This window comes from Octopus sinensis, linkage group LG15, assembly GCF_006345805.1.
Source record: "Octopus sinensis linkage group LG15, ASM634580v1, whole genome shotgun sequence".
In the NCBI taxonomy this organism is placed as follows: domain Eukaryota; kingdom Metazoa; phylum Mollusca; class Cephalopoda; order Octopoda; family Octopodidae; genus Octopus; species Octopus sinensis.
The window spans coordinates 41,194,214-41,214,170 of record NC_043011.1 but is presented as its reverse complement, the minus strand read 5'-3'; the positions used below and the strand labels follow the sequence as shown (position 1 = coordinate 41,214,170).

General features: G+C 36.9%; 1 protein-coding gene and 1 non-coding gene across 2 annotated transcripts in view; both read left to right on the top strand.

The window, feature by feature from the left end:
* The first annotated feature begins 2,864 nt into the window (after positions 1-2,864).
* On the top strand, positions 2,865-2,936 carry Trnaa-cgc. Its single transcript has one exon. It is a non-coding gene; the product is annotated as a tRNA-Ala (tRNA).
* A 2,831-nt stretch (positions 2,937-5,767) lies between these two features.
* The window catches only part of LOC115219777 (aconitate hydratase, mitochondrial), a 64,221-nt gene continuing 50,031 nt past the window's right edge, over positions 5,768-19,957 (top strand). Inside the window, exon 1 of the mRNA XM_029790030.2 lies at positions 5,768-5,937. Within this exon, the coding sequence (XP_029645890.1) occupies positions 5,905-5,937 (33 nt within the window). The 5' untranslated portion in view covers positions 5,768-5,904. The remainder of the gene's footprint in view (positions 5,938-19,957) is intronic.

Genomic DNA, 19,957 nt, shown 5'->3' with positions numbered 1-19,957 from the left:
TACATATTTATACACACACACGAGGTGGGAGGGAATGACTGAAAAGTTCCTGGCTTTGGGTGAAAGAAAATACAAGAGGATCAGTTAATTATGGTTTTATTCAACTTAAAGGTGGTGAGATGAATAGAATCGTTAGCACACCTGTGAGTTCAAATTCCGCCGAGGTCGATTTTGACTTTCATCCTTTCGACGTCGATTCAGGAAAGGTGATCTCACGTTCTATGGTTAAACAAAGAAAGTTCGTTTTGGAACTACATATTCCGAAGTTCGATCCCACATTATGGCACTATTTTGGACGAGTCTTTTCTGCAACAGCCTCAGATCTGCACAAACCACCTGGAAACCCATCAGGACTATTATTCCTGTTCTTGGTTGGGAGTGTATATTTGTTACCTTGTTTAATACCATCATCTTGCTCTCAGTGTCACTTGAGACCCTTAAGAGATCCAGCCATTAAAAAAACCCAATGATTTTCATCTCCAGTGCCGTCTGAAAGTATGGACCACACGGTTTTCGGGCTCCATTTTTGGTCAATGCATGATGTTGTTTACTGTCAATAAATAAACACATATAAGGCCCAGTGCACTGGTTTTCCCGGGAGTCTATAATATTGATAATAAAAGACCTGCTCCTCTCCCAATACAGTCACGTTCACCTTCAAAACAACTTCCATGCTACCTGTTCGTATATACTCCAATCCTCTTCCGTGATGAAGGGTCGAGTCTGAAACATGTTAGGTGCATGCTACATCCTCTTAAGAAACACAAGTGTGTGTGTGTATATATATATATATATATATATATATATATATACACACACTATACTTTGCTATATATAAAATATGGGAGATGTTAATATAAGAAAATTTTCGTAGTCGCATAGGTGGCACACATCTGACCCTCCAGAATATGCTTTGGCATGTTCTGCTGATGACCATCGTTCTGGGAGTCTAAACGAATATGTGTGTTGAGTGTGTCTGATTTTATAACTTAACTTCCATTAAGTCTAATCAGTCTCGTTTGATTTGGCCTTGTGACTTCACTTTTGCTCAATATAGCAACACTCTACAGAGGCATCTTCAGCTGAGAAGTCATAAGTTAGCATTAGTAATGCTGCACTGTAGTGAATTGGTTAGGGAAAAGAGATGTTAAGATGGTTTCTGTAATTTCTTTTATTGATATTGAAAACCAGATCTTTAACGTTAGTAATGCAGCTGTAGTTAAATTTTCAAGTGTTTGTGCTACCTGCGGCCTAAAGAGAAAGGATTGGGTAGACGTTTGGTAAATTTAGATCAAAGAAAGCTTTCTCTTAGCAGTGGACTGTATATGGGAGGGTTCTCCCTGGGCGGCACTTTTATGAAGGGGGCACTTTTACCGTGGAATCCTGTATAGGGAAATGGGGCAAAAAACTCAAGTGTTTCCCTGGGTGGTCTATAAGGTTGATCGTCGTTGAACAGAGGCGGTCTTCACTGCATACAATTTCGGTCCTGTTTTTAGAGGTTGGGTGTACAGTGGAATCTGCTTAGTTATCAGACTAAATGGTCACATATCGGTGTATCAAGAGAGTCCAGATCAAAACTATGGGATCCAGATCAAAACTGTGGGAGAACCTCATCGGCGTTTGCTACTGACACCATTATGGTGTTAGACACCACAGAAGAACAGGTCATTGGTATCAGTTAAAGGGAATACAAGGCGCTGACAAAATAAAAGATTAACTCGGAGAAGACGCTCTCATAAACTAAATAAATTACCAAGACGAGACAACATTATCTCACAGAATTAGGCCACTACGTTAATCTTATTTTTTTTCTACTACAGCTCACCAGTTTCTTTTCTTGGAACGGTCTTGGAACCTTCATAGTTCAACGGAGAAAGAAAGGCTGCAGTAAAGAAATTGTGGAGTGCAAAGAGGAGGATGAGGCAGATAAGACATCGTGGTCATCCATAGCATCCTTCTCCCTCCCCAGTCGTCTTGAGCTGGTGTTGCCACTGCATTGAAGACAGTCACGGACGAGAGAGTGGGGTTAACGCTTCACATCTTTTCTTCACTTTCAACATCGCACGAATCATCAGTCATCTCCAGGACACCTAAACGGTCCTCGTCGTCCCGATGGACAAATATGTAGAATATTAAAACCTTCACTAAAAACGTGTCCCTTCAACGAAATTTTTCTCCCACGAGAGTTCAGAACCCCAGTAATGAACTCATTTGCATACAACCAATCAGAGCTCACCTTGACCTTGTTGTCAACTTAACAATCACACTCTCCCAAGTAAACTCAAGACGAAGAATGGTGTTGTAAGTCGACCGATCGCCAAGTTATGCCTGATTTTAGAAGGAGACAAATAAGTAGATAGATTTGCATTTATATCTATTATCGGATTTTGTTAGGGCCCCATACGGTAAAGACACGGATGAGAAAAATGTGGGTAGAGGGTGATGTGTGAGTAACCCTCTCCCCTAACTGTTTTACAAAGTAAAAAAACAACAGAAATAATTATGCAGAGGCAGCCATGGTTGAAACAAGAACAAGAACAACAAGCATTCTTAAAAGAGAAAAGAAGCGTGGTCATTTCTTCCCCAAGTGACCTTATCTTATCGCACATCACTTATGCGCTCATAAATTAGTTTGATAGTTGAGCTCTGGTTGGCTGTATGCAAATAATTCATAACTGGGGTCCGGAACTCTCGTGGGAAAATTTTTTTCGCATCCCTTCTGTCTACCTGGGATACAATAGACTTGTATGATTATACGTCATAATACTAAATGGTGGTGATTTTATTGATCATTCTTACAGCTTATTTTCTTTGAAGTATCAATATCGTATTTTCATGTTATAATCTTCAGCATCATATCAGCTGGGGATGTAGCTCAGTGGTAGAGCGTTCGCTTCGCATGTGAAATGTCCCGGGTTCAATCCCCGGCATCTCCAGGACGTATTTTTTAAACAAATCCTTTAAAATATATCCTGAAGGAATAGCTTCTTGTAATCACTTCAATGAAGCCATTTTGATATCAATAACCGTTTGATTACGTTAAGCAACGGAAGTGTTTGTAACTCATTAATTTTTACAGAAATAACCATCTTTATATGTATCTCAGAGAACAATTTATATGGTTTTAACAAGTCCTGTAGAATATACATTAAAGGAGTCCCTTGAAAAACCTTTGAAACGAATCCTTTTCGATATCAATAACCATCTGATCACATTAAGCAAATAAAGAGCTTGACACCCATTAATTTTGATAACAATAAACGGCTTCATATATGTACATATATTCAGTAGAAACAGCTTATAGTCACTGGCGCGGGAATGAAATTTGCTTAGCAGGTGCAAACCCAGTCCCACCAAAATTTTTTTACAAATAAGGCTATGGTTTATTTATTTATTTATTTATGTTCTTGGTTCTTTGAGAAGAAACCTAATTCAAGCTACTTTTTACTCACTGTTTTCTAAATCTGAAAAAACTAAGTAGGGGAGCAAATTTTGATTTTGCATTCCACAAAAAAATTTAGGGGGTGCAAGCACACCCCCTGCACCTCCGGTTCCCGGGCCCATGCTTATAGTTATTCCTTTGGGACAAAGTCTTCTTGATAAATATACCCGACTGATTACATAAACTAAATAAAGAATTTGAGCTTTACTAATTTGGATAACTCTGATGAGCGGCTGATAACATTATTCGTGATTCTAATAAGCGTCTTCCACTATACAGTTGTTAAGAAAAATAAAAGCAAACCAGAAGTGAATATACAACTGTGTATGTGTAGATATATGTTTGGATATACCTGTGATTCTATTCAGCAGCTTCCGCTTCCCAACCACATGGTTCCGGGTTCAGTTCCTCTGCGTGGCACCTTGGGCAGGTGTCTTCTACTACAGCCTCGGACCGACCAAAGCATTGGTAGACGGAAACTGAAAGAAACCTGTAACTTAATTATCACCTCACTCAAACCCACCCACCCAAGGAAGAGTTTAATCCAACAGAGACTATATTAAGCTAAGATAAATTCTAATGCATCGCAGACCAACGATGGCTTAACTGGCCGAAACTTCGAAGTCACTATCAACAATATTCTTTTTAAGAATAAACTATATATAACTCGTCTGTTTGAATTCGGAAGTATTGGTTTTTTGGATACTAATTTTGTTCGATGGTGCTTGGTCGAATGGATATCTTGATTACTAGTGCTCTCAAATTTATAATTGAAATACTGTACTGATGACGGAAATAAGGTATGAGTTATTTTACATATCTTTAATCAAGAAACGCGTATGTAGTTAATCAAAGCCGGATAGATTTGTAATTTTTTTTCTTTGCCTGTGTGAGTTGAGAGTATTGCTGTCTGGGAGATATCTTATGGTAGTAGAATTGTATTTAACTGCTATTTCTAAATTTTGGTATGTGGTGAAGCAGTTTTGCTAAGCCCTAATTATAATTATGTTTATAATTATAAAAAAAATTGTACAAGTTTACCGTTAATAGTTCTTTTAACATACCGAACTACTTCGTAAGGTTATTAATTATAAATTGATTAATTAATTTTACCCTTTATTATTATTGATTATATATATACATATATATTTCCTCATAAATTTCGGAAAAATGATAATTTTGTTAATGAAAATTTCTACAAATGTATTTCAGCTGAATTTGATTACGATTATACCGAATTTAATGCAGAGAAAAAGACAGAATCGGAGGGCGCACACATACTGATACAGTTCACATATATCTACAAAATGAAACTTTGAAGAAAAAAAAAAAAATTGTGATTTGTGGCAAGATGTACGTGTATGCGCCCACCAGTTTTTTTTCTTTCTTAATTAAAATTCTGATATGATCATAATGTACACTGTCTGAAAACTATTTGTAGAAATTTTCATTTAAAAATTTAAATTTTTCTGTAAGTTATGAGTAAATAAAAACGACTCATGCGAATTTTTCATTTTAAATTCCGTTATGATCGGAATCTACACCATCTGAAAGGTATCTGCAGAAAACTTCATTGAAAATTACCAGTTTTTCTGACAATTATGAAGAAGTAAATTAATGAGGCACACTTGTGTAGTTATGCCATTACTAATCGCTAACATCGACAAAATTAAAGTACTAGTCAAATATTGAAAGAAATTTTATCGATTCCTTCCCCCACCACTTTGCCAATGCCCGATCTTGTAGCCAATGTTAGAAATTTTATAAACCATTCTATAAAGCGCAAAGAATATTTAGAGCCTTCGGTCAAAATGCTTTAATTATTCTTTCTTCAAGAGTGTGAGAAGAGCTTGGACAAACTGTTTTGTTTAACAATAGGCAATCTTTCGGAGAAAGTATATGAGAAGTGAAAGTTTTTCGACATTTTCCGTAAAATTTTTTTTCTTTATTTTTTTTTCAGCTGATGTTTATGTATGTATGTGTTTATGTCTGTGTATATGTGTGTGCATATATGTATACACATATATAAATTTTTTTCTTCTTTTAATTCAGCTGAAAATCAAGATTGCCCTTTTTGCGTTCATGTCTGTGCATATATGTATACACATATATAAATTTTTTTCTTCTTTTAAACCAGCTGAAAATCGAGATCGAACGAACTTTTGCCCTCTTGCCCTATTGTGTGAACAGCGTTTTCCCTGTGCGAGAATTACTTCCCCATGCACAAACGATTAAAAGCTCAAAATTCTCAATTAAGCAAACCAATGCCCAAAATCTCTGAGTTATCACCCTTGAAACAAAATCGCTCTTCTTTTAAGCTACTATTTATACCTTCTCAAACCAAAAAGCTCCAAGCAGGCTGAACAATTTCTTTAATTGTATTGGCAGTCAGCAGTGTCTGGCCCATATAAACCACTACCAGCCTTCATATACACACATATATATATACTTATATATATACAATGGCTTATTTACTTCGATCTGGTCTCACAAAGGTAAATATCATTTACTAAATATAATATTAAAGAATAGATCTAAGAATTCATATTAATTTTTGGTGATATTGTTTAGATGTTTCAGGTAATTTATAGCTGTTTGTTTTATTCTTTAAAAATGCCATAGACATGCTCTTTCCTGTGCACTCAACATTTGGGTACACGCACACTTAGGTTTTCTTGTTATATCTATCTATCTATCATCTATCTATCTATCTATCTATCTATCCACCCATCTATCTATCTATCTATCTATCTATCTATCTATCTATCTATCTATCTATCTATCTATCTATCTATCTATCTATCTATCTATCTATCTATCTATCTATCTATCTATCTATAACTATCTATCTATCTATCTATCTATCTCTATCTATCTATCTATAACTATCTATCTATCTATCTATCTCTATATCTCTATCTATCTATCTATCTATCTATCTATCTATCTATCTATCTATCTATCTATCTATCTATCTATCTATCTATCTATCTATCACACGTGATATATCTATTTATATATTTTTACACACCTCATAGAAACTATATAATGTATGATTATATATATAGTATTTATAGTGATTGTGTTTGTATATGCGTGTATATATATATATATATATATATATATATATATATATATACATATATATATGTGTGTGTGTGTATGTATAATTCTAATATAGTGAATATAAAGGTAAAGTGATTTTTGGATGGTGTGCATTCAGATATATTTTTGAAGAATCTTGTATTAAGGTGATAATAATAATAATGATGATGATGATGATGATAATAACAAATGAAGGTGTATAAACTAAAGAATAGGGAATGGTAGGTTTTTTTTTTACTGGCGGAGTAGAATCGAAGATGAGGACGTACATTTCCCCCTCCTCGTTAGATGAGATGGTCGTAACATGGTTAATTCATTGTCTGTTTCTGAATGAAGAAGACCCAAGTCGTGTGCAAGAAATCCGTCCATATACTCATCGAAGTTCGACCTTTTTTTACTTGTTTACGGGACGGTCATCGTTTCCTTATTAATCAATTAATATCGATAAGGACGATTTAATTTTCCCCGTTGATGGATTCTTGTGATCGTACAAGGTCAAAGCAAATGACATTAATATCATTACAATAATGTATCATATATATATATATATATATATTTATTTATTACGTACAGTCACACACACACAGACTCACACATTCCTATGTACAACATGTCTTTTAATATAATAGTTTCGCAACACACACACACACACATATATATATATACATATGTCTGTAGATAACACGCCGAGGTTCCGCGTAGGTGTTTCATGCTTTTGATAGCTACGATCTTCAGTACATTCGAAGGACTAAGTCAGTAACTCTATAAATACACGCATCTCTAATGTAACATACATACATTCATATTCACATACATACATTCACATTTTTACTACTCTACATAGTTTCCACAAACACACAAACACACGTATATATTAATCTCGCACAAGTGAGGTGGTGGTGGTGGAGGTCTTGCAAAGGTCATTAACATTGCAATTTCTCTCTTGATTAATTTCTTAAATATATACCTGCTCGTTACCATCAATTCTTGCAATGTAATGCAATGGACTATATCTTTTCGAGCCCCCTTTATAACCCTTTATGGACATTGTTTCCGAAAGTATGTTGATCGCATCGAACATATATCGCAGCTAGATAAACATGCATACTGTCTTAGTACTATTCTATCGATTAAGAGTTATTGGATATATATATTTATATATATATATATACTCACATACGTATAAAATGTATAATATATTTGTATGTGTATATATATGTATACCCACACTCGTACAATACGCTTGGGTGTACAAACGAAAAGACTATCTATCTATCTATTTATCTATCTACATACATCATACATACATACATACATACACACATACATACACACACACACACACACACACACATGTAGTACATGTATTTGCTGGAGACTGATCATTCACCTCTGTCATTACTCCAAGTGAGGTTTTGTCCTTAACGAGTTAAACTTGGGCATAACTACAGTTTAGTACTTCAGCGCTGACTTCTTTACTTTCCCATAACTTTTTCCTCACGCATATTATTTCATTTCTAAATACTTATGATCTGAATTGTATTAGACTAAACGTAAACTAGTGTGTGTGTGTATATATTTATATACATACATATACATTTATTTATTAATCATACCTTTCTTTTTCATGTTGATAATGATAATATTATTAATAATTTGTTTGTCAACATAATCGTCATTTCACACCTACGGAAACATATCTGCACAGTTTCCTTAAGAAAACGTATTATAAAAATAAAGTAACTTAGTCGTAGGTGTTGGGGGTAACAAAGTGTAGACATGTGTAATCTTGTTTGGGTATGGATGAAGAAATAGCAAAATATCCATCTCACCCGAGGGCAACAAAAATAACGAAACACTTTCCAATTAATCCTTTAATTCCGTATGGAACATAAGCCGCCAAGAAGATATCTTCATCTGTTCATCTCCAACAAAACCACCAACCTGCTTTCTGGGTACCTTGGGTACTCACCATCTCTCTCCTCTCTCTCTCTCTTTACTGCCCACAAGGGGCTAAACATAGAGGGGACAAACAAGGACAGACAAAGGGACTAAGTCGATTACATCGACCCCAGTGCAAAAACTGGTACTTTATTTATCGACCACGAAAGGATGAAAGGCAAAGTCGACCTCGGCGGAATTTGAACTCAGAACGTAACGACAGACGAAATACCGCTGAGCATTTTACCCGGCGCTCTAACGTTTCTGCCAGCTCGCCGCTAATACATATATATATATACACACATACATACGTAGACACTCATAGATATATGTACATATATAAATACACACACTCACACTCGGTGTGGCAAATTCAAAGGTATATGGTGAGATTATTTAGAATAAAGCTGGAAGTCCGAGTCTCATCAAGTTAATCCATAATCCTTGAAACTGACAATATATAGTCGTACAAACAACAGAGCTCAAAACATGAATGGTGTATGTCTGTATATATATATATATATATATATATATATATATATATATATATATATATATATATTAAATAAAATGAGACGATGCTCCAGCATGGCCACAGTCACATGACTGAAACAAGTAAAAGAGAGAGAGTAACAAAGCTAAAGCAGTATGAAATCTCTAGGACATTTATAAAAAGGAAGGTACTCGTACAGGTGTTTCAGGGACATGAGGGATATCCCTACATCAGAGACGATATGAGTGAGTTAAATAGAGGGAGACAGTAGAGGTCCTAACTACGGTCCTTCGGTAGCACTTAACGTAGCCTTACTTGCCATTTTGGGTTCTGGATACTAAAAACCTCCCATATATATATATATATATATATATATATATATAATATATATAATATATATATGTAAATGTAAAAAAATACAAACTGGGACAAGAACGTGAAACATTTAGAAGACGATACAAAAAACACGGACGGGACATTCGAAGCCTTCAATCTTCAGTCAGAAACCGGATCATCTTCGCAATTTCGGCTTGTGGTTCTCAATCCGAGTCCATATAAGATTTTGTTATTACAATTTATGTGCAATAAATTGTTTATGTTTTACAGTACACAACATATTTTAACAGGAATTTTCTAAACGTCGAATGGATGGCTATAGGGGCCCACTGGAGTAAAATACAAATCATGGGTACTATAGGCAAAAGAATGGTTGAGAAATACTGCGCTAGAGTTTAACCATTTTTTTTTTACCAGTGGACCTCTTTGATCCATGTTTTAATCTGGGTGATTCTCGTAGCCATTCCATATTATAAAAATCCTGTAATATTTTTATAAATATTATTAGGAATTCTTGACTTTTTTTTTCAGTCATTTGACAGTGGCCATGCTGGAGCACCGCTTTTAGTCGAGCAAATCGACCCCAGGACATATTCATTGTAAGCCTAGTACTTATTCTATCGGTCTCATTTGCCGAACCGCTAAGTTACGGGACGTAAACACACCATCATCGGTTGTGAAGCGATGTTGTGCACACACACACACACACACACACACACACATCTTCCATCTACTAAATCCACTAACAAGGCTTTGGTTAGCCTGAAGCTACTGAAGAAGACACTTGCCCAAGGTTCCATGCAGTGGGACTGAACCCAGAGCCATGTGGTTGGTAAACAAGCTACTTACCACACAGCCACTCTTGCGCCTGTATAAAAAATTAAAAAAAAATATTTTGCATAAATTTTAACAAAATCTTATCTGGACCCCTAAGGGTCATGTGGACCCTGGGTTGAGAACCAGTGTTTTAACTGATAACTTATTGACCATACATTTCGGAGCCTACGTGAGGTTCTCTGCATGGTCACTGGACGTGCTAAAAACAACAGCCAAATTTCTGTTGTCTTAAATGAAACGAAAGGACACATTGAATAAAGTAGTTGTCTTTTGAGACATTGTGCATGTCATGATGAATACTGCATGGTCAAGTCTGCTTGATGTCAGGGTAGACTGACCTCATGGAGCTAAACCTCAAAAGCAGATTATCAGTTTCTCCTTGTCATTTATGCTTTTTCATTTCTCTTACGTTGCACGCGCAAGTACACACACACGGGTTGTGTTTGACTTCTTTCGACCTCTCATCCTTCCATCATCTCCATCTGTTAATGTTTTTAATAATTGCTTACATAGGCACGAAATCTCAAACTTGAAGTCGGGCAGGGTAGAGTTTAGCCGGTTAAATTCACCCCTTTACCTGACTGGGTATTTAATTTATCCACCTCGGATGAATGAAAGAAAAAAAAAAGTAATTGACTGCGGCGGATTTCGAATTCAGAACGAAAAGATATTTTAATTATTATATGAATAAATAAGAATTATATTTGTCCTTCATTCATCTTTCGATGATCGATAATATAAAACATCTGCCAATGTAATGTAATGTAATAATGATAATAATAATAATATATGTGTCTATATAATACACATGCACTTAACGATGTACCCAATGTTATGTGCTGGGGTAGATTTGATGGTTTTTGTGCTAGCTACCCATCTAAAACGAGCTGGTAAGGGGATTATGATGGTTAGACCTACCCGAAACAACAGCCAAATCCCCCTTCAAATCACACCCTACTATGTTAAAAGAGACGTCGGATCTGCAGGTTAATCAACTCTCACCTTTACAGAACGGATGGGACCACATAGAAACTACATACTAGAATCACCGAATGTCTCCCCAAATTCTAAAGTATGGTGTTTTATTATTAATAGAATATACTATAAAACCGTAATTAAGTCTGTATAATTAGTCTCAATAATTACTGGCTCCCTTATTTCATAAAGTATTGTTTACACTTCACGTCTGCGGAATCCCTCGAAAGCCCAATACAGGGTTTCAATACAGTTTTAACAGAAATATTAGGAAGAATTAAATGAAAGTTTTCCGGTAATTTTCTGTCTGTAAATAAATGTTTATGTTAATTAAAAAAATTTCCAGCAAAATCTTATAAAATGACATTGTTTATCAAATGTACATTTTCCAAAATTAAAATAAAGGATTTTCTCCATCAAATTATACCGTAAAACAGTAATAATTAACTCAGTTTAATTAATCTTAGTGGTCACTTGCGTAAAAAATGATTATTTATTTATAGATTGGGTGAATTTCTTATACCCTTCGTCATTTGAAGGGGTTCCATAAATTGTTATCAGTTAATTAGGTGGAAAGAAGGGTCGATATAAAGACCATCTTTATCCACTGTACAAGATTGTTTTATTTTGTGATTATATTAGAAATTATTATTGTAATAATACTTTCTACTAAAGGCACAAAGGTCTGAAATTTTGGGCGAAGGGGATTAGTCGATCACACCGACGCTCGACTGATACTATTTTATGGACCCTGAAAGGATTACGCGCAATGTAAACCTAGGGTTCGAGATAGTAATCTCCAGGGGTTGATGATGATAAAAGGCAAAGTCGACCTCGGCGGAATTTCAGCCCAGAACGAAAAGAACTGGAAGAAATACTAGAAAGCATTTTGTTCAACATGCTAACGAGTCTTCAGGCACAACTCCACACATTTTACGGAGAGGTCTTGGTCGACAACGCCAACCATAGTCATTTTACTGGTATTTTATTTTAATTTATCGATCTCGGAGTGACGAAGGGCAAAGTTGAGTTCAGTAGGATTTGAACTCGAAACGTTGAAGGACTTTAGAAATAGTGCAAGACATTTTGTCCGACGTTCTAACGAATAATTTCTTACATGATAGGAACAAGAATAGAAATCTGCAGGGGAGGTTGGTTAACCGGCGGATGTTGACCCCCAGTACTTGATTGGAACTTTATTTCATTATTCGCCTGTAGGATGAAGTCCTTTCGTAACCGCGTGGTTTCTGGTTCAGTCCCACTGCACGGCACCTTGGGCAAATGTCTTCTACTATAGCCTCATGGCCAAGCAATGCCTTGTGAGTGAATTTAGTAAACAGAAACTGTATGAAGCCCGTATGTGTGTGTGTGTCTCTATCGCTTTGTGTTTATTTGCCCCTTTGTTTGACAACTGGCGTTGGGTTGTTTATTTCTTCATAACTTCGTGGTTCGGCAAAAAGAAATCGATACACTAAGCACAAAACCTTTTAAAAACGTACTGGGATCGATTTTTCCGACTAAAGCCCTTCAACGCAGTGCCCCAGCATGGCCGTTGTCCACTGACTGAAACAATAGGCACTAAAAATAAAAACAAACGGAAAAAGAATTATTGGTTGTTGTCGTTTAACCCACCTCACTATTATTCCTGAATACAGAAGCCCATCGTGTGTGTGTGTGTTTGTTTGTTCCCCACCATTGCTTGATAAGTGGTGTTGGTACGTTTACATTCCCATAACTTAGCGGTTTGGCAAAAGAACCTGATATAATAAGTACCATGTCTTAAAAAGAAAAAAAAGTCGATTTCTTCGACTAAAACCCTTCAAGAAGTGCTCTAGCATGGCCAGAGTCGAATGATTGAAACAAGTAAAAGAATATATATATATAGGTGCAGGTGTGACTGTGGTAAGAAGCTTGCTTCCTATCACATGGTTCCAGGTTCAGTCCCACTGCGTGGCACCTTGGGCAAGTGTCTTCTACTATAACCTCAGGCTGACCAAAGACTTGCGAGTAGATCTGGAAGATGGAAACTGAAAGAAGCCCGTGTGTCTGTGTTTGTCCCCCCACCACTATCACTTCACAACTGATGTTGGTGTGTTTATGTTCCCATAACTTAGCGGTTCGGCAAAAAAGACTGATAGAATAAGTACTAGGCTCAAAAGACGTTCCAGTTACGACCGTTTTGTCTTTAGACAAGCACAGTGGGATCTTTACCTTTTGACCGACAGATTTAAAGAATAATTTTTTGTAACTAAACACTTTCAAACTTTGGACACTGGTAGAATGTGTCATATAAAACATCTTTTACTCTTAGTAAAGATCCGCACAGTGTATTTAAGACTATTTTATCGAGTGTATCGACCTTACGTTTTTTTTTTAATGGTCGCCTGTGATTGTATTTGGCTGCTATTTCTACCCTCTCGAACGGCCACGTAGAAGCTCCATCATTGCTTCTTTTTTACTATTAAGTCCGTAACTATCTATGATCTTTCCTGCGTGCACTCAAGTCACAATGGAGAGGTTGTTATTAATTTAAGCTTTCAAGGCCATTAATCCATCGACCTCAGTACTTGAATGGATCTCCCCCCTTTTTTTTTGTCGAATCGATTCTCACAGAAGGGGTGAAAGGCAAAGTTGATCTCGGCGGGATTTAAACTCAGAACGTAAAAAATTCCACAGGCAATCTTTCGTCTCTAGTAGACCTTTCCGTCGATTTCCGTAAAAAAATTTTTTTTTTTTACATATGGGCTTGCGGGAACTTTTGAAGTAATGAGAGCGAAAGAGACTAAGAGAAAGCGATTGTATGACGAGGGAAATTCTTTTGAAGTTACCGTGCATGGGAAGCATTGATGTACATGTGTGTGTGTGTGTGTGTTTGATGGGGTGTGGGAGACAGACAGTATGTTGTGTAAGTGAAGTGCTTCTGTTAGTATGTGTGAAAGAAAGAGATAACTGAAATTTTTTACTCGGTGTGTGTGTATATGTATGTATATTACTTCAAAAGTTCCCGCAAGCCCATATGTAAAAAAAAAAAAAATTTACGGAAATCGACGGAAAGGTCTACTAGAGACGAAAGATCGCCAATTAAACAATGCAATTTCTTCCGACGGCTTTACGATTCTGTTATTAATTGCTAGTTACACGTATCTATCTACCTATCTACACACACACAAATGCATAACTTGTCGGTTGAACAGTGATTGAATGAAAAATACTTTGTCCTTCAATGGCATTGAGATGTACTGATCTCCCTCTCTCTCTTTCATATATATATATATATATATATATAATATATATATATATTATATATATATATATATATTATTTCTCTTCACTGTTTGTGTATCTATCTATCTATCTATCTATCTATCTATCTATCTATCTGTCTGTCTGTCTGTTTTGTTATACACACATATTACGCAATATATTTAGATGTATTCATGTATGTAATTATCTTATCTGGTATGACATTTTATTACTGAGGAGAGAATCTTCAACACTGCTCTGTCATCGATGACTTTACCTACTTCACCGATAATAGCAAGCGGTACAGCATGAAGATCTCGGGTCCCCACTCTCGCCTCCTTTCCTCCGAAATAAAAAAAAAACGGATCTCGGGTTTCGTTCCCGATTAAGAAAATGCATCAACGTTTAACGCATATCCACAGCACATGTATGTATGTGTGCTTGCGTGTATGTATGTATGTGTGTGTGTGTCCTCATATACGTATGTATTTATATATAGTGTCTATAACTATAAAACCTGGAGGCATTTCTGTCCTCTTTGCCCTTTCTCGTCTTTCTTTTTCTCTTTTCCCACCTTTCTTTTCCTCCCTCTATTTCTGTCTTCATTCCTCCCTCTCTCCTCTCTTTCTCTCCGTTCTCTGCCTTCCCTCTCTCCATCCGTCTTTTTCTCTCTCCTCTGTCTTCTCCTCTCGTTTGCTGCCTTTTCTCTCTTCTCTCTCTTCCATTCATAAACTTTCTCCCTTCCCCCGTCTTTTTCTCTCTCCTCTGTCTTCTCCTCTCCTTTGCTGCTTTTTCTCTCTTCTCTCTCTTCCACTCATTAACTTTCTCCCTCTCCCCTCGTTTTTAATTACCTCTCCCTTCTCTCTCTTTACCTCTTCATCTTCTTCTCATATTTTCCCTTCCCTCCTTTCGTTCTTTTCTTTCTTCCTGGGAAACGGAAGACTCAACTAATATGTCGAACATACGCTGACGAAACTATAAACTTTACACAAACATAGGAGCAGTGTGTGTTCGACATATTAGTTGAGTCTTCCGTTTCCCAGAGAGAAAGAAAAGAACGAAGGAGGGAAGGGAAAATATGAGAGGAAGATGAAGAGGTAAAGAGAGAGAAGGGAGAGGTAATTAAAAACGAGGGGAGAAGGAGGAAAAAAAAGTAGAATAAAATGACCTCGACGTGATTTGAACTCAGAAGGTGAAGAACCGGAATAGATACTTCTGTAGTATCTATTTATTCCGGTTCTGAGTTCAAATCCCGTCGAGGTCATTTTATTCTACTTTTTTTCCCTTTCCCCGAGAACTAAATACAAAATATCAAGCATAGTTCTGATGTCGATATAATCGATTTTTTTTCTGTTACATTCCAAATTTCTGGTCTTGTTCCCAAAACTCTCCCTATGTGTGCACAGAAATTTGCTTACCTTTTACTTGTTTCAGTCGTTGGACTGCGGCCAGGCTGGGGCACTGCCTTGAAGGGTTTTGTCGGACAACTCGACCCCAGTACTTATTTTTTTTAAAGCCCGGCACTTATTTTGTCGGTCCATTTTGCTGAACTGCTAAGTCGTCGGACTGTAAACAAACCAATACCGGTTGTCAAACGGTAATGAGGGCTAAACACAAAGTCACACGCACATACACACACACACGACGGGCTTCCTCACAGTTTTCGTCTACAAAATCCACTCACAAGGCTTTGGTTAGCCCGGAGCCATATTAGAAAACACTTGCCCAAGTTGCCACGCAGTGGGACTGAACCCGGAACTATGTGGTTGGGAATCAAATTCCTTACCACTTAACGACTCCTGCACCTATTTAGTATTTGTTATTTTAGTTTGGCTCTTTACACTCTACGTTCAAATCCCGCTGTAGTAATTCTGCGTGTTTATTTTATTTTCCAGCCTTTCGAGGACGGTAACACAAAATGGCGAATATATAAAGATCTTCACCCAGGGGCGGGGACAAATTAGCGGTCAGTATGAAGATCTTCACCCGGGAACAAAAAAAAAAACCCCAGCCCGGTGGGTGTTAACAAGTATGTAGGAAACGACTATGAAAAATAAAAAAAATACGTGCTGATGACCCTGGGAGGGTGGGGAGGGGACTTTCGGAAAATTCACAAGATCCGATTTTTCCAGCATAACTTCCGGTAAAATGGATCTCTCTCTTTTTTCTCTCTTTACTCTCTTATATATTTAAGATTATTAATAATAGAGATAGAAATTAAAATGGGTCTGATCAGGGGATCTTATAAACTGTTTCATATAAAAAAATAAATTTTTCCTATGTATGGAGACTTTTGAATCACTCTGTATATATACCCTCAGGCCTTCAAGCAGGCTATCCACATGCTAGAAATAACAGCCAAATCTCACAAAACTTTGATAACATTATGCAATCAATGTACTCACCTTTCTGCAAAAATTTCCTTCAGAGTAATTTCCCGTCGTAATATGACAAAGTAATTCATGTGAAATTAGTGTTTCTTTTTTGTTTTTTAACTTTAAAAAAAAACTTTTTTTCGAATTTTTTCCCCATCAATCTACGTGGGAAAATACCGAGATTAAGAATATGGAAAAAATAAACTCAAATTTAAATTAAATTTTTTCAGAATCGTAACCTTCGTATTTTTCTACGTATTTCGCAAAAAAAAAAAAAAAAATGCTTCCGGAAAAGTGAAAAATGAAAGTGGTGGGTGGTGGTATATAAGGGGTGATCGGAATTTTGAAAATGCGATTTTTGAAAAAGATTTTTCCGAATTGGATCCTCCATAACCAAAAACGTGGGATTCCGTAAAAGAAAAAAAAATCAATATATATCCATTTTACTGGAAGTTATGACGGAAAAATCGGATCTTGTGAATTTTCCGAAAGCCCCCTCCGCCCCCACCCCGGGGGTCGTCAGCGCACATTGTTTGTTTCCATATTTCTTTTTACATACTTGTTAACACCCACCAGGCTGGTTTATTACTATTTTTTCGTTCCCTGGTGGAGATCTTTACATTAACCGAGTTAATATAATTGACTTTTTCTCCTCTTCACTCCAAATGTTTGGCCTTGTGTCCAGTGATTTCTCTCTCTCTTTCTGATATTTGCTTGCACCATCCGATCATGGCCGTCTGCCAGCCTCGTCTGGCACCTGTGCCGGTGGCACGTAAAAAGCACCCACTACACTCACGGAGTGGTTGGCGTTAGGAAGGGCATCCAGCCGTAGAAACATTGCCAGATCAGATTGGAGCCTGGTGCAGCCTTCTGGCTTCCCAGACCCCAGTTGAACCGTCCAACCCATGCTAGCATGGAAAGCGGACGTTAAATGACGATGATGATGATGATGTGTGAATTTTGTCTATCTTTGCAAAGTATGAGTGCATCCATGCAAGTAGTCATCTTCAATAAAAAAAGAAAAGGAAAAAGAAACGATTGAAAATTTTTTGTGCGCTAGATGTAAAATGTGTGAGCGCACACAGGTGCACACTTTGGAGACAATATTATGTGTCCCAGCGTTTACAATGTTTATTATCTTAGAGCACACTTTTAAATGGTTGCTCGATTCGCCAGAAATAGCAGCCACATTTCCTTCATGTCACACACTCATGTCGTATAAAAGACGGGATAGTCGCGGTTGGAACACCTTCAATGGATTTCTTTCGGATTACTCCCCCATCGATAGTCAAGGCTGAAGTGCTTTTCATACATTTTCCTCAGATCACATTCTACTGTCTTAAAAGGAGATGGGATGGTCCTGAGTGGAATGTTCTTGATCGTAGGTCATCATCAGTTCCAAATGACCTCCAACAATGACAGGATCGGTAGAGCACCAAACTAAGTGCAATGATGTTTTGAAAGTACCTTATTTTAAGGTGTATAAGGAACACCCTGAATTTTGGGGCTTAAAATTTGGAAAAACGGTTTTGTAAGGTATTATAATACTATCCATATATAAGAAACTCCCATGGTTTTAACCTACTTTTTGACAAAAAAGGGTTCCTTATACATGTTGAAATGCAGCGACCTGTTCAGGATAATGGACTCCTTCCCCAAGGATACCTATAGATTTATATTAGATTGGCCTGACTTGGAGCCGGCCAGGTGTTTTTCTGAGGCGAGAAGTCTGGTCAGGCAAGACGGTTGTATTTTTGATACCTAAATGGACTTGAGTAAGAGGTTCATTGCCTCAAAGTGGCTTCGTATGTAGTCAGTGTAAGAGATCTATTGCCTCCTTAATGTGTTTTTATAAGAGGTTTGTTTTATAAAAGAACAATGTACTCGGGTATAGTCCCACTGCATGGCACCTTGGGCAAATGTCTTCTACTATAACCTCAGGCTGACCAAAGACTTGTGAGTGGATTTGGTAGACGGAAACTGAAAGGAGCCTGTGTATCTGTGTTTCCCCCCCCCCCCCTCAACTATCACTTCACAACTGATGTTGTTGTGTTTATGTCCCCATAACTTAGCGCTTCGGCAAAAAAGACTGATAGAATAAGTACTAGGCTTTCAGAGAATAAGTTCTGGGGTCTGTTCATTCGATTAAAGGCGGTGCTCCAGCATGGCCTCAGTCAAATGACTTGAAACAAATAAAAGAATAGATATACACACACAAACACACAGAATATGATATTCTGTAGTTTCCATCTTTGAAATTTCATGCACAGACTCTTTTGCTAAATGTGGCTTGCCTTAGGATTGAACCTTGCATCACTTAGTTGTGAATGGAATTAATTTATTACTCAGCCATTACTAAGCTAGTTAATTATATAATTACCACTTCATCTTATCTTCTCTGCTCCATTGCTTTTGAGTCTTTGAAACTCATTGAGATGTAACTAGATAATTTCTTGTGTTCATTCTGTTAGATTAATGTTCCATGCTTGGGTAACTTTTAACTTCTATGCACACTTATGTGTCTAGATTTGGTCTGGCGCACGCGTTTGTACCAATTATTCACACGAGTTTATACAAATTACTCATTGGAATATAATTGCATGGCACCGTGAACAAGTGTCTTCTACTATAGCCAATGCTAGGCTGACCAAAGCCTTGCGGGTGGATTTGGTTTTTTTGGAAATAGAAAGCAAAAAAACCTGTTGTGTATGTAACAAACACACACATACAGGCGTACATACATACATACATACATAGGGCTTCTTTCAGTTTCCACCAAATCAACTTACAAGGCTTTGGTTGGCCTCAGATTATAGGAGAAGATGCCTGGTTAAAGTGCCATACTGTGGAGCTGAACCTAGAACCATTTGGTTGGAAAGCGAACTTCTTACCATTCAGCCACTATTGTGCCTATTAATCCACAACAATTCGGTTGGGAAGCAAATATATATATATATATATATATATATATATATATATATATATATAATATATATATATATATATATATATATATATATATATATGCATCATCATTGTCATTGTGAAGGTGCATGGCTCAGTGGTCAGAACATTGAGCTTATGATCGTGAGGTTGTGAGTTCAATTCCCGGACCGGGCTGCGTGTTGTGTTCATGAGCAAGACATTTTATTTCACGTTGCTCCAGTTCACTCAGCTGTAGAAATGAGTTGCAACTCACTGGTGCAAAGC